This window comes from Leptopilina heterotoma, unplaced genomic scaffold (assembly GCF_015476425.1).
Source record: "Leptopilina heterotoma isolate Lh14 unplaced genomic scaffold, ASM1547642v1 Lhet_278, whole genome shotgun sequence".
NCBI lineage: Eukaryota > Metazoa > Arthropoda > Insecta > Hymenoptera > Figitidae > Leptopilina > Leptopilina heterotoma.
This window is the reverse complement of record NW_025110986.1, coordinates 151,047-166,624: the sequence shown is the minus strand read 5'-3', so window position 1 is coordinate 166,624 and position 15,578 is coordinate 151,047. Positions and strand designations below refer to the sequence as shown.

At 20.8% G+C, this 15,578-nt stretch overlaps 1 protein-coding gene across 6 annotated transcripts in view; it reads right to left on the bottom strand.

Annotated features, from left to right (window-relative positions):
• Positions 1-15,578, bottom strand: part of LOC122504113 — a 76,867-nt gene that overhangs the window by 20,637 nt on the left and 40,652 nt on the right. For all 6 annotated transcript variants that reach the window (XM_043615011.1, XM_043615010.1, XM_043615015.1 and 3 more), the window contains one exon: positions 13,653-13,829. In XM_043615011.1, the coding sequence (XP_043470946.1) occupies positions 13,653-13,829 (177 nt within the window). The remainder of the gene's footprint in view (positions 1-13,652; positions 13,830-15,578) is intronic.

Genomic DNA, 15,578 nt, shown 5'->3' with positions numbered 1-15,578 from the left:
TTAGTTAATGAAATTAATTAAAATTAACAATATTAAATTAGATATTCAATATTCTTTGACTTCTTTTTTCACGGATCCTAAAGCCAATTAATTGAATATTGAATATTATATATTAAGGATCAATCAAAACATCAAAATATGTCATTAAATTAGATATTATTTAGGTAGAGAGTCGAAAGTGCCAATGAACGTAAACAATTTTTTTTTGGTAAATATTATAAAAATATCCAAAAAGAAAAAAATACGCACATTTAGAATTTAAAAATTTTTGACTTAAAAATACATAATATATGTTTTATGAGCATAAAGAAATGGTAATAGCCAATTGTCTCATTCAAGGATGCGAAAGATAATTTTGTTGCACCATAAGTATAAAGAATGGGAATAATAATTGTTTAAGTGCAATTCTCGCAATTATTAACTGTACAAATCTGAGACAATTCTACTATTATTTGAATATTTCATTTTTTTTTAGAAACAATTACAAAATTACGCGCATTTTTATATAATTATTAAGATTCTTCAATATTGATAAAAAAAAGTAGGAAGTAAATTTTTATTAGGTATAATATACCTAATAAAAATTTATAGAAAAAACTGTTGCTTCTTAATTCAAATCAATTAATTTGACTAATTAATTTCTATCTACTATTTAATTTTATTTACTATATTTAATTTGTTGTTTAATTATTATTATTATTATTATTATTATTATCATTATTATTATTATTATTATTATTATTATTATTATTATTATTATTATTATTATTATCAATATTATTATTAATTATATTCATATACATTATATAATATAATTACACTCGGACAGGTAAAGATGTATATATGTTACGGTAAATGTACGATGACCGGTGAATGTGCACATTTACCGGTAAATGTGCACAATCACCGGGACATTTGGTAAAAGTAAGAAACTTTTAAATTAATGAAAACATTTCGTACATTTACCATGTAAAATGGGTAAATGTGCACATTAACCAGTGTTCGTTGGTAAATGTGAGAAATTTTTAAATCAAGGAAAAAATTATGTACATTTACCAAGTGAATCGGTAAATGTGCACATTGACCAGTGTTGGTTGGTAAATGCACGAAATGTTTTCATTAATTTAAAAATTTCCCACATTCACCAACTACATTGGTAAATGTGCACTTTTACCGGTAAATGTGCACATTTACCAATTTTGTACTTTTACCGTAACATATATAATAAATAAGTAGTAAATAAGTAAATAATAAAAAATTGAATTACATTATTAAAGTTAAAAAGAGAAATTTTCTGTCAATTTCCAAAGGTAGTTAATAAATAAAAAATGTTCAACAAAAAAAAAAACAATAATATATTATAAAAGTTTGCTAATTGATAATATTTATACGGGCGCAAGTATACACAAATATTACTCTACAATGATACAGCAACAGAGCAATCTTTCGTATTTAAATTCTACTTAATTAAATATTTAATTAATTGTAATATATAAATTCATGCCACAAACTGAAATATTATATCATTGAACATTGTTAGAAAAAATTTTTATCCTTATTAATTTATAATTTTTCAAAAAGTCTTTAAAATTTAATAATTTCCGGTTCTTTTTCTCTTATTTTTCTTTAAAAAAAATATTTCTAACAATGTACGTTAATTATTATGCGTGGAAAAAATGAAGTGTCCAGAAGGAATATTAACATTTCAAAAGTTGTCCAAATATCGAAAAAAAATATTCTGTTTTATTATAACAATAATAATCACAGACCTCGGATCGAGTTTAAGGTGCAAAAAAAGTCGCATTAGTCGATTAAAAATACGAAAAAGGGCAAAAAAGTCGTTTATTTAATTCAGTGTTGCCACAAAAATTTAATTTTGTATTTCCCTGATTTTTCCCTTTCACTGATTTCCAAATTCAATTATTCAAAATTTGAATAATTTTTTAAAATAAATATTTAAATACTTCTCATTTGTTTTTCCATAAGAAATAAAATTTAAAACCTTCTGAAATTTAATAATTTTTAAATATTACAACTATTTCTTCCAAAATTCAATTATTTTCTAGAATTTTTAACTAAACTTCACCTGTAAATCAATTATTTTTAATAATTTTCCAAAAGTACTTCGAGAATTCAATGAAATTATTTAAAATTTAAATGCCAAAATTCAATTTTTTATAACAATTGTGACTGTAACTGTAAAAGTTGGTACATTTTTAAAGAGTTCTAATAAAGAATTTTTTATAATTAATTTTTTTATAATATTTTAAAATAATTTTGGAAAGATAATAGTTTTCCAATTACCTATAGACAATTGAAAAATTTGCAAATAATTGAAATTTGTTAAAACCTTTTAAAGATAATTAAAATAAAGTCGAATCTTTTAAAAATAATTGAATTTTATAAAAAATATAATAAAGTTTTGGAAGAATTTTAATTATAAATAAAATAAATATTATCAACATGATTTCTCAGAAATTTTAATAAGTTTAAAAAAGTAATTTTAAAAAATTTTAATTCAAAGATAATTGAATCTTAAAAAATTGTGATAAAACAATATAAGAATTAGTTTTTTAAAAAATATTCTAATGTAATTTTTTGAAAACAATTGAATTTTTAAAAGAATATTTTATAATTTAAAAAATCTAATTAATTTTCTGAAGAATTTTAAGTAAAAGTTTTGATCATGATTTTTTCGTCTAAAATTTTAAAAAGAATTATAAAAAATTTTAAGGTTACGGTTTTTTTGTATGTATTTGAATTTCTCGAAATATTTAATTAAAAATCTTAAAAATAATTGAATTTTAAAAAAGTACAATGAAAAATTTTGAATTTTTAAGAATTGCTTTTTTCAAATATATTTTAATATCACTTTCAAAAACTAATTTTCATTTTGAATTAAAAATTAGAACTTAATAATTTCCAAACAATTGAAATTTTATAAAATCTTTTAAAAAAAAATTGAATTTTTGAAGAATTATAATTATAAACATAAAAATGATTTCTCCGAAAGTTTAATAAGTAAATTATAAAAAATTCTGATTTATTTTATGTTATTTGAATTTTTATAAAACATGTAATTGAAAATGTTAAAAATAATTGAATTTTAAACAATTAGAATGAAAAAAATTCGAAGAATTAGGTATTTTTTTTAAAAATATTTTAATACAATTTTTAGAAGCATTTTTAAATTTACACTTGAAGATTTTTCATTAAACTTTTTGAGAATTCAATTGTTTTTAAAATTTGCAATTAAAATTCTTCAAAAGTTGATTTTTAAAAAGTTTAATAAAATACTTTTAAAAAATAAATTATTTTGAATTAAATTTTACAAAATTGCAATTATTCAACATTTTTTTAATTGTAAATTTCAAAAATTTGATTAGAAAAATTATAGAAAAATAATTTTTGTAAGAAGAGTCAAAAGTTATTTTTCATACTATGAAAATTGAAATGAATTGCATTTTATACTAAAAATGTGATATTTTGTTGCAATATTTGGAAAAAAAGTCGAAAAAGTCTTAAAATCCGAGGCCAGTAATTTTATTATTATGTAATATTAGAAGGGATTAACCCTATTAATTTATTAAAAAAGTCACTTTTCTAAACTAAAACTAATTATTATTCTTCATAAGTACCTAACAATAAATTAATTAAATTATAACGTAATAATAAATTAAAAATTTTGTATACTATACTTATGGAGAAACGAAAAATAAAATTATTCAGAAGATCAAAAAATATTCTTCAAGAAGATTAGAAAGAAAAAAATCTCTCTTCACACAAAATTTATTATAAAAAATATTCCAGAAATTGAATTTATTATTTATGTAATTAATACAAAAATTTATTCTTAATAATACCATTATATATAAAAATAGAAAAAAAATGGAACTGATTAATTTTATTCATCGATAGAAGATTATTTTTAAAAAATACAACTATACAAAAATTACTAAGAAAAATTCAATTTGAACGAAAAGAAAATTCCCTCCGGACACAAAAATTAGATAAAAATATTCTGTCAACTGCTATTATTACAGGAATGTGCGACGATGTCAACATATGAAATAAAAATAGATACGTATGATGCTTTATTTTCTATCTAAATTTTTTTTATCTAAAACTGAGTAAAGTGAATAAGGAATCTCAAGATTCATATATATCTGAGAGGAAAAAATATTTGCATTTTGAAATATATGTATATTATATATAACATATAACATACATTATACATATATACGTGTAAAGAAGGGGAAGATATAGGGGATGCAGATATTTGTGCAGCTATTTACCCTTTGGCAGAAGCCATATTAGTGGGGGAGGCTGCATTAGTAGGTTCCTTCATTATTTTTCCAGCCTTCCTCGCATCCGGAATCTCGTCCGTTTTTCTCGTCTCTCTTCCCATATAATAATTTTCTCAAAACGTTTCACTTTTTTTTTCTTTTTTTTTGTTTTATTCTCAGTAAAAAAGGAAAAACTATATTTCGTCTCAACTATCAGTCTCGCTTTTCACTTCTTGATATTATCATATCTTCTTTTATATTTGAGGAGCATAATATTTAAGTTAAAGTCGAAAGCAAATTTTTTTCCCACCACATATCTTCCGTTGCAGTTTTAATTTTCATTGTGTCAATTTTTCTTTTTAATTTAATTTTTATATTTATTATATTTTTTTAAATTAACTGTTTTGTAATTCTTATTATACCAATTATTTTAAATTAACTTTTTAAAATTCATATTAATATTATGCTATTAATAATATTTAAATGCATTGTTATTTGATTCAGGTATAATTTTAATAGAATTTAAATAAATTAAAAATTTAATTAATTCATCGATATATTATTTACATATTAGTAATTAGTAATACGGTTGATTATTATTATTTTAATTTTTTACTTCCACTTTCTTTCACTTCCATTTTATTGTTTTAATGTAACATTTTTAAAAATCGATACCTACAATTTTTTTTTTGTAAATTTCTGACAATTTAAAAAAAGTTACGACTATCGTAATTGTCATATTAGAAAAAATATTTATCAAAAATTTTTTTGGAACGGTTTTTTTAATAACTGCTGAAGGCCGGAATATTCAAGTTCAAAAATTTTTACGTTATTTCTAAAAAATTTTTATAACTTTCCTGAATATAAAACTTTATTCATTTACAATATTTTTATAGAAAAAACAAATTATTTATAGAAAAAAAATTTACATTTTATAAGTTTTAAAAAAATATGGTAAATTTTTTTTCTAGGAAAGAGGAAAGAAAAATATATTTCTAAAATTTCTAATTTTAACAAGCAGTGTTTGTGTATATTTAAAAAAATTGCTTGAAAATAGATTTTTTTATACTATCTAGAGATGTTGCAAAAAAATTATTTTCAGGGTTGCCACAAAAACTTATAAATTAATTTTATTTTTCCCTGACTTTCCCTGATTTCCAGACAAAATTTTCACTTTTTCCCTGACCCTAAAGATTATTTTTTATTCACTCTAAAAATTACGTGAAATTATTCGAAAACATCAAAATTTAATTTTTAAATAAATATTAAATTTAATCATTATTATTTTTTCATAGGAACTAAGATTTTAAAAATGTTCAAATTCAGACAATTCAAATTCAACAACTTATAAGAAAATTATTACTGAAACTTCTTCAAAATTATTTTCACAATTTCAATTATTCAATTATTGTTTTCCAGAATTTTTTACTAAAATACTTCTTTAAATCAATTATTTTTAATAATTTAAGAAAAAGTTCTTTGAGAATTTTCAAATTCATAGTATGAAAAATTTTGATTTTCAAAGATATGAATTTTAAACATTTTCGAAATTCAACTATTTCTAAGAAATTGCAATTATTTGAAACTTATTCAAAATTCAATTAATTTTTAGAGTTTTTAACTAAAATCATTGAATTCAGACAAATTTTTGAAAATAATTGAATTTCTGCGAAGAATTTTATTAGGTATATTCGAAAATAATTGAATTCTTCTGATGAATATTATTATTTATGAGAATAATTGAATTTGCAAAGAATTTTATTAAAATTCTTGAAAATAATTAAATTTCTGGGAAAATTTTTGTTATTTATCAAGATAATTAAATTCTTTTAAAAAATTGCATTAAAACTTTTAAAATAATGAATTAAATTTTCAAAAAATTCCAATTGAAATCTTTTAAAATTTATTTAATATTATAATATGCGAAAATTGTAAACGCACCTCTTTGAAAATTCAATTATTCTTGAAATTTTCAGGTAAAATTGTTCATTAAATAATTTGTCAGCAATAATTTTTTATAGTTCTTCAAGAATGAAGTCATTTAAAATGAATTATTGTCAGAAATAGAAAAAATTAAAGGGTTTTGTATTAGAATTCGTGGTAATTTCCTAGTTTATGAGGCAAACAAAAAAGATACAAAAATTCAGAATTTTTTTATGAATTCTAAAAATAAGTTTTTTACAATACTTTTAATAAAATTCCCTGACCTGTGGCAACTCTGATTTTTTTAATACTAAAATCCAGTTCAGAGAAAACACGATTTTTAAAATTAAACTATGAATAATGGAAGATATAATTTAATCTTTAAGTTAACTATATTTAGTGTTTTCAATTATAATATTATAATGTATTGCATTTTCATTTTTATTGTTATTATTTTATTTATTTTCTTTATTATTATTATTATTATTATTATTATTATTATTATTATTATTATTATTATTATTATTATTATTATTATTATTATTATTATTATTATTATTATTATTTGCAGGAAGAACCGTGAAATTTCAATAATTATTTAACGATTTTTTAAAAAATATCTACCAAATTCTAAACATAATATTTGTTAATAAATATTTCTACCTTTTTTAATAATCTATTTTTACTGTTATTACTGCTATTGCTATTATTATTGTTATTGTTATTATTAATATTATTGTTATTATTATTATTAATTATTATTATCACTACTATTATTTTTATTATTATTAGTATTATTATTAATTATTATATTTGAAATTAATAACTGATTAATGTAATAAATAAATAAATAAAGGAATTGTTTAATTCAATTCATGCAATTGCACATTTGAGTAGTCAGGATGCGATATTATATATGTTGTGTATGAAAATGAAAAAATACGTATTTCACTTTCTCCCTATAACTATCCTCAAAGATGCTGTGTTATTGATTTTAAATTCCTTTCTATTATTCAAAGAGATGCATTTTACTGCTTCAATACTAAAAAAAATATCAAATAGCTTTAGTACTAAAATAAATATTAAATATCTTTAATTAAAAAAACTATTAATTAGCTCTAAATACCAAAAGTATTAAATAGTCTTACTAAAAAATTTTTAAAAAAATATTAAATTCCTATGGTGATAAAAACATAATAAATAATTTCAATACTAAAAAAATATAAATTTTATGCTAAAAAAATATTCAATCTTTTTTTTTCTAATAGGTGTTGAATACTTTTTCCCTGTTTACGTCCACGTATTTGTTTTTTTCTTTTTTTGTTTTGAAATAATTATAAATAATAAAAAATGAAAAGTATATTATTTGTTATTTTGGTCGGCAATGGCGGACCGTTGAAGTGGTTGCTAGTTAGGATAAGTCAGCTGGTAATAGTCACCACCCAAAGGATCATCCTCGTCAGCAATTTTCATTTGCTTAACTTGCTTTATTAGTGCACTAGAACACAAAATATACCGTCCGCAATAATCACTTAGCGAATCGCTAAGAAAAAATCATTTTTTATTCTATTTTTATTTTGCAAATTTTCTTTCTTGATACGAGGAAATATTTATTTAAATAATAAAGCAGTTCCTGCTATATTACAGTCAAGCTACCACACAAAAAATAAAAATAAAAAATTTTTGTAAATTGCTTTCCGTTTTCTTATAAAATGCAATAAAATTTTTCTTCAAGTAATTTTCAATAAAATTCTTTCCTACTTTTTTTTGTTCATTACTAGATTTCTCTTTTTCCTGTCTTCTCAATTTTCTAATATGTACTTATTTTTCATGAAATTCTTTATCATTATTTTTCATATTTTTGTTTTTATCAAGTTTTTGTATTCAAAATATATTTCTTCAATTGATTAACAAAAGATTCGATTTTTAATTAGGAAATAATAAGGCGTAAAGCATCAATAAGTCGACCTTGTCCTTTGGAAAATGGAATGCATGCGACGTAACAAAAAAAAGGTGAACAAGCGTAATACACGCATAATAATGATGATAATGATTAAAAAAATATATAAACACTATTTCTCTATCTACACTAATTACATCTCTGTCATCCTAAAGAGGAATTATAGCATAAAAAGGCAACTACACTCTAAGTGCAAAAATCTGGAGTTAGAAATGGATCAGTAGAAAAAGGGACAAAAAGAATTCATCCTTAAAACTTGAATTACTATAATATTAGTTTTTGATTCTTCGAAAAAAATCATGAATTTGTCTCTTTGTTAAAAGAAAAGAAAACCAACGTACAGTCTCTAGACTTTCGACTTTAACAATAACATTATTAATAATTTATTGTTATTTCCAATCACTAGCGCACTTGAATTAAAAGTATTTTTCAAATTGCTTCACTGTTTAAAAATTCGTCAATAGTCACAAATTAAAAATTCTTTAACAAATACTTTTCAAGTATTCCACAAGTTGTTAAACATTGTTGGAAATTCGTTATACGTTTAGCAATAAAGAAAGGAAAAATGTTTATGAAATATCCTTGTATTTCGCAAGTAACTAACTAGTGAAAGACTATTGTCAGTGGCTGACTGTAGTAGACTGGCATCGCCAGCAAAGCGCGATTACATTGAACCAGTATATACATACACCGAGAGCTAAAACTACAACCGTCGTGCTCGTGCCGCACCGGCTGCGCTCAACCTTAGCAACGAGTTACAAACGAAGGGGAGGGAGCTGATAAACTTACTGTAGATTTTATTCTCTTTTTTTTCATTTCAATGGGGGGTATGAACAAAATTCTAGACCCGAAAAAAGAATTAAACAAAAAATTTGCCAAACTTAAAATAATTTCGAATCAACTACTTCAATTCGAATTCATATTCCAAATACTTCCGCAACGCCCTGGTAAAAATCTATTTGAAAAATCTATTTAAAAAAAATTAAAGTTTAGAAAAAATAATTTAACTTTTACATTTTATCACTCGCAGGCTTCGCACTCGATACACTCGATAATTAATTAATTTTAAAAAAGGAATTAAATTTGACGACTAAAAAAACTCGTTTTAGACGATTCAGAAAAATCACAAATATTTGATTCTGCATTTTATTTCCCTACTTTTTGCTAATTTTCATCAAAAGTATTTACGATTTTTCTTATACTGCCAATAACTTCAATTCTAAATTTTTACAAAATTCAATAATTTTCTAAATTTTAATTTTAAATAAAATTCTTCAAGAAAACGATTATATTTAAGATTAATTTTTAAAAGAAGAAAAAAATAATTTATTTCAAATAAATTTGACAAAATTTCCAAATAATTGGAAATAATTAAATCTTTTAAAATTATTTACGGGAATTCAACTATCTTCAAAACATTTTAATTACAATTTTTTAACAGACGATTTTTTTCACAATTCCCAAATTAAATTATTACATTCAAAACAAGAATTATAATGTTTTAAAATATTACAGTGTAAAATCTTCTTTAATATTTAACAATTTCTAAAAATTACAACTGTAATTCTCCCAAAACTCAATAATATTTTTGTTGATATTTTTAATTAGAATTATTCAAAACTTTAATCATTTTTTAAGAAAATAATGAATTAATAATTTTTTTTCAAATAAAAAATTCAATATTGTTACAGTTTTACAATTAAAATTTTCAAACATTTCAATTTCAAAATCTTTTAAAATTCAATAATTTTTAAAAATTCAGGCTATTTTGCTTTTAATATTCAATTATTAAGTAAAATTTTAACTGAAATTAATTTTTAAATCAATTTTTATCAGAAAACTCTACGAAAATTAAATTATTTAAATATAAAATTAAATAATTTATTGAATAATTGAATATTTCTTAAAATTGAATTCTTATAAGAATTTTATCAAAATTTCTTAATTTTCGGGGAATCCAATTGAAATTGTATCGAGAATAATTGAAATTCTGCGATACGTTTTATTATTTATAAAAATAATTCAATTCTTGCAAAGAATTGTATAACAATTTGTTTAAATAATTAATTTTGTTTAATAACTTTTATAAAAATTGTATTTTAAATAATTGAATTCCTGTGAAAATTTTATTATTTATGAAAATAATTGAATTCCCGCGAAGAATTTTATTAAAATTTTATTGAAAATAATTGAATTCTTATATAAAACTTTATTAAAATTCTTGAAAATATTTGAATTTCTGGGAAGAATTTGCTATTTGTAAAGAAAATTGAAATCTTGACTAGAATTTTTTATAAATTTTCGAAGATAATTGAATTTCAGCAAAGAATTTGATTATTTATGAGAATAATTGAATTCCTGTAATTTATTTCGATGAGTGTAATTAAAATTTTATTGAAAATAATTCAATTCTTATATAGGTATAATTTTATTAAAATTTTGGAAAATAATTGAATCGTTTCTAGGAATTTTATTAAAATTCTTTTAAATAATTGCTTTGTTTTGAAAAAATTTATAAAAATTGTATTTTAAATAATTTACTTCCTATAAAAATCTTATTATTTATGAAAATAATTGAATTTTGTTGGAAATTTGTATTAAAATATTAGATATTGAAAATCATTGAATTTCTAAAATTTTATGATAATGTTTTAATCGTTTCTTAGAATTTTATTAAAACTTTTAAGAATATTTTTTTCAACTTTTAGCAAATTTAAAGTTCTGCAAATTCTCAAAAAAAGAAAGAAAAAAGTAACTTTTAGTGTTACAAATCTAAAAAAAATATCCAAATAGTATCAAATCGTAAAAAGTAGTAAATAGTTGATTTTAGTAGATAAGTGTAAAGCCTGCACTCGATCGTCATAGTTAATTTATAAAAAAAATAATTCAAATTAAGAAAAATAAAAATAAAATTATCAAAAATAATACCTAAGTTTAAAAAAAGCTGTTTTCACTCGAAATATTTCCATTTAGGAATATACCCAAGTGTTCCTAAATACTAAAATAAAATATAAAATTGATTTTGAATTTCATTTTGCCTATTACGAACATTTTGAAAAAAAGAAATTTATTTATGGTCTATTAAAATTACCATTAAAAAATATTCCAATTAACCCTGTTATTTCAATGTGCACGAACGAATGTTGCCAGTAGGTCACTTATGGACCTTTGGTTAATAAAAATAATACAGAGCACGCTCAATATATCGACGTTATTTGTCTACCATTTTTCTAAAAATCTAACTCAAATAATTATATTTAGTTAATAAAAATAAAATAAAATTCCTACACTTTGTGTTCTAAGAGAAAATTTATTTTTATTTTCGTATTCATTTTGAATTTAAAATTTTTATAAAGTATTCGAAAAAGTAGATCGTCTTTAAAATATTGTTTATACTATTTTCAAATATTTTTCAAACTACTGCAAATGGTAAATTTGCATTATAGGTATTATTTTCGAATTCGTTAATTTATTTATTTACACGAATAGTAAATGTTACTTTTCACTATTATATGTACAAATTGAAGATATTTTATACTTAAAAAACGTAATCTACAAAATGTATTTACAAATTTTTCTATAAAAAAAATTAAAAATTTTTTTTTTTTAAATTAGGGTAACGGGTACAGTAACCGACACCCATTCAGTGAACGACACCCCAATTAGAAATCGCAATAAATATAAAACAAAACATTGTTAATAAATATTTTAAAAATATTAATATTATAAAATACAATAAATGGAAGCTATTAAAGTAGTAGCAATATTTAATTTATTTTTATTTTTAACAGCATTTTACTTTCTGTGAAGCTGTGAAGATAACCTTAAAAAGTGAATTTTGAGGTTATCTCCAAAGAACTTGAAATTTTATCCAAAATATAAACGAAATTAATATGGCTGATATTTTAATAGCTTCCAAAAATTGCATTTTATAATATTAACATTTTTCAAATATACATTAATAATGTTTTGTTTTATATTTATTGCAATTTGTAAATGATTTTTAATTGAGGGTGTCGTTCACTGAATGGGTGTCGGTGTCGGTCACTGTACCCGTTACCCATTTTTATTTTATATAATAAACTTTATAGGTTTAATAAACTTCAATTTAATGTATGAACTGCTGTTTCTGTCTAAAAACAAATTTCGCTTTTACTCCAGTCTTTCTTTTGGAAAATTTTATCAAAGTGCCTTAGTTTTTCTTTTTGAAAAATTCCTACTTCTATACAACTAATAAGCTTCCTAGTAGCAAATAATTTTGAAAATAATGTAATTTCTTATTTAAAAAAGCAGCGAAATTAAAAAATAAAGGATGAGTACCAGCAGTCAATCTCAAAGTCTGTTTTCCCCATTTTCTCACATTGCAACGTACAAATTATTCACTGTACACAAGCAAGCAAAAAAAAAGAAAGAAAGAAAAGTCATGACAAATCCATAAATATTTTTGCGTATTATTGAAATTAAACTTGGATTAAAAATTAAATTTTTTTTAATTATTCAATGATCTCAAATATTTCAATATAAATATTTTAATATTAACTAAACTATTTCAGTATTAATTGAAATATTTTCATATTAATTAGAATAATTCATTATTATTACAATAATTAGAGGTTATTAAAAAAATTACTTTTTTGATAAATCGTAATTACAATTTTTTTTGAAGATAATTGGATTCCCGAAAGTTATTTTAAAAATTGAAACAATTAAAAGTTTTATTGTGATGTTATTTTGTTTGGATTTATAATTTTAGTGTGATTTTATAGTGTTTGATAAAAATCCATTGCTTTTATTATTTAAAATATTTTATTTATGAGCTTTCGCCCGTCGACGACAGGCATCCTCAGATATTTAAACTGAAAATACATGTAATTTATAAGTAAAAATTTTTTCTTTACATTTCTAAAAAGTTTCTTGTAAAAAATACTAAACTTTGTAAACATAACAAAAAACTTACCAAGAAGGTTTCTTCAAAAAATAAAATTACAAATATATAAAAAAAACTCCATTTTCTGGGAATTTTCAAAGTATATAATTAACCTAATCAAGAACATTTTTTTCTTGATTAAAAAATAAAGAAAATTAAAAGTTTTGTCAAATTTCATTGAAATAAATTTTATAGGTATTTGAAATAATTGAATTTTAATACTTTTAAAAAATATTGTTTTGAAATATAATCGTATTTTTGAAGAATTATATTTTGAAAAATTATATTTAAAAAAAAAATTAATTTTCATTAAATTTCAACAAGAAAGTTTTTGTAACAAACAATAGAGCCCAAAATTTCACATGAGTTTTTACTATTCACTGAAGTATTTCAATGTTAATTGAAACTTTTTAATAATAATTCATTTAGTTTAATAAGCTACTAGATAATTAGTTCAAATAATAACTTGAAAATTATTTGAAATCAAACGTATGCAAAAATATTTATCGATTAGTGCTGATTTGAAGATAAACTGTAATAAAAAAGTATTACATACCCCGAATCCGTGGTGGGATTATTATTATTGATGCCAAGATTAGCATTGTTGTTGGTGGTATTAATGTGATGTGCTCCCAAAAGAGAAGTCCATTCTCTCATAACTTCTTGACTTTGTACTTCCAGATCTAATAGTTCATTGACATCATCATCGTCGTCATTATGCGACGAATGAATTCTAAAATGAAAACGAAACCAAAATTTACATTTTGTCATCGAAAAGCAAGGAAAATTGTAAAATAATAATTTATATATATATATAAATATTTTTATATTATTTTTATAAAAATATGTAGCTAAAGTCCCCATCGAAAAAAGTAATGCGACGATTTATTTTATTCAGGCTTTAAATTTAATTATTTTATTTTTAAACCAATTGTCTTAATTTTTCTATTGTTATGATTTTTATTCATTATTATCATATTTATCAAAATGTAATTATTTCACATATATTCCAGTTTCTGACTCCAAACTTTTTCTTTTCATTATATTCATTTTTATCGTCATTTTGCATTACACTCAATTGTATTTTTATTTCCGAACAAAATTTTGACTTTTTTCCTGACCATAAGGAATATTCTGATTCACTCTCAAAATTATTAGATACTCAAGTATATGTTCTATTACATTTATTTACGACTTTCTTTAATTGGAAAATTATTCTAAAACAGCAATGACTTCATTTTTAAATAAATATTTAATCATTAATAATTTTCCATAGGAATTAAGATTTTCAAAAATTTCAAATTCAAACCCTTTTGACATTCAACAACTTAGAAGAATATTTATTATAAAACATGAAGATATCGATCACTTCGACTCAGAGTGATCCAATTCTTCATGTTTTATAATAATTAAAGATGAGCAAGTGATAGAATTATTATTTTATAATATAAAAACATTGTTACTGTAAATTTTTCAAAATTATTTTGATTATTTCAATTCAATTATTATTTTCAAGAATTTTTAACTAAAATTCTTCATTAAATCAATTATTTTTAATAATTTTTGAAAAAAATCTTTGAGAATTTTCAAATCCATTTGTTTAAAATTAAATTTAACAAAATTTCAATATTCTGAAATTCTTCAATACAATATTATATTAGAAAATACAAACTTCAAATAATTTAAAAACAAGTCAATTAAACTTTTTCAAAAAAATTAATTCTTCAGAATTGTTAGTTAAAAGTATGAAAAATTTAGATTATCAAAGATTTTAATTTGAAAAACTTTCAAAATGCAATTATTTCTGAAAATTCGTGCTACTATAATGCTTTTAATATTTAATTATTATCTAAAATTCTAATCTACCTAATTGACTTCTTTTGACGAATTTTAATTTCGTTTTTAAGAATAATTACATTTTTAGAGAAATTCGATCAAAATTGTATTAAAAATAATTGAAATTTTACAATGAGTTTTATTATTTTTATGAAAATAATCGAATCTCTTAAAAGAATTTTAATCTTTATGGAAATATTTGAATTCTTGTGAAGAATTTTATTGAAATTTTGTAAATAATTGAATTCTATTGAAATTATTTCAAAAAAATTGGAATTGAAAGTTTAGAAAAAAATTAATTTCACAAAATTGTTAATTTAAAGTATGAAAAATTTTAATTTAAAATCTTTTCGTAATTCAATCATTTAAAAAAATTCTGAATAATTAAAAATATATTAAAGGATTCAACAAATTTCTCCAGAATTAGGAATTTAAATTTTTCAAAAAAATTTGTTCTACAGAATTGTAATTAAATGTGCGAAAAATTAAAATTTTCAAAGATTTCAATTTAAAACTCTTTTGAAATGTAATTATGTCTAAAAATTTATTCTATAATGCTTCTAATATTCAATTATTTTTTGTTTTAGTTTTTAACTGAAATTCATTTTTAAATCAATTTTTTTTTAGAAAATTCTACAATTCTAGA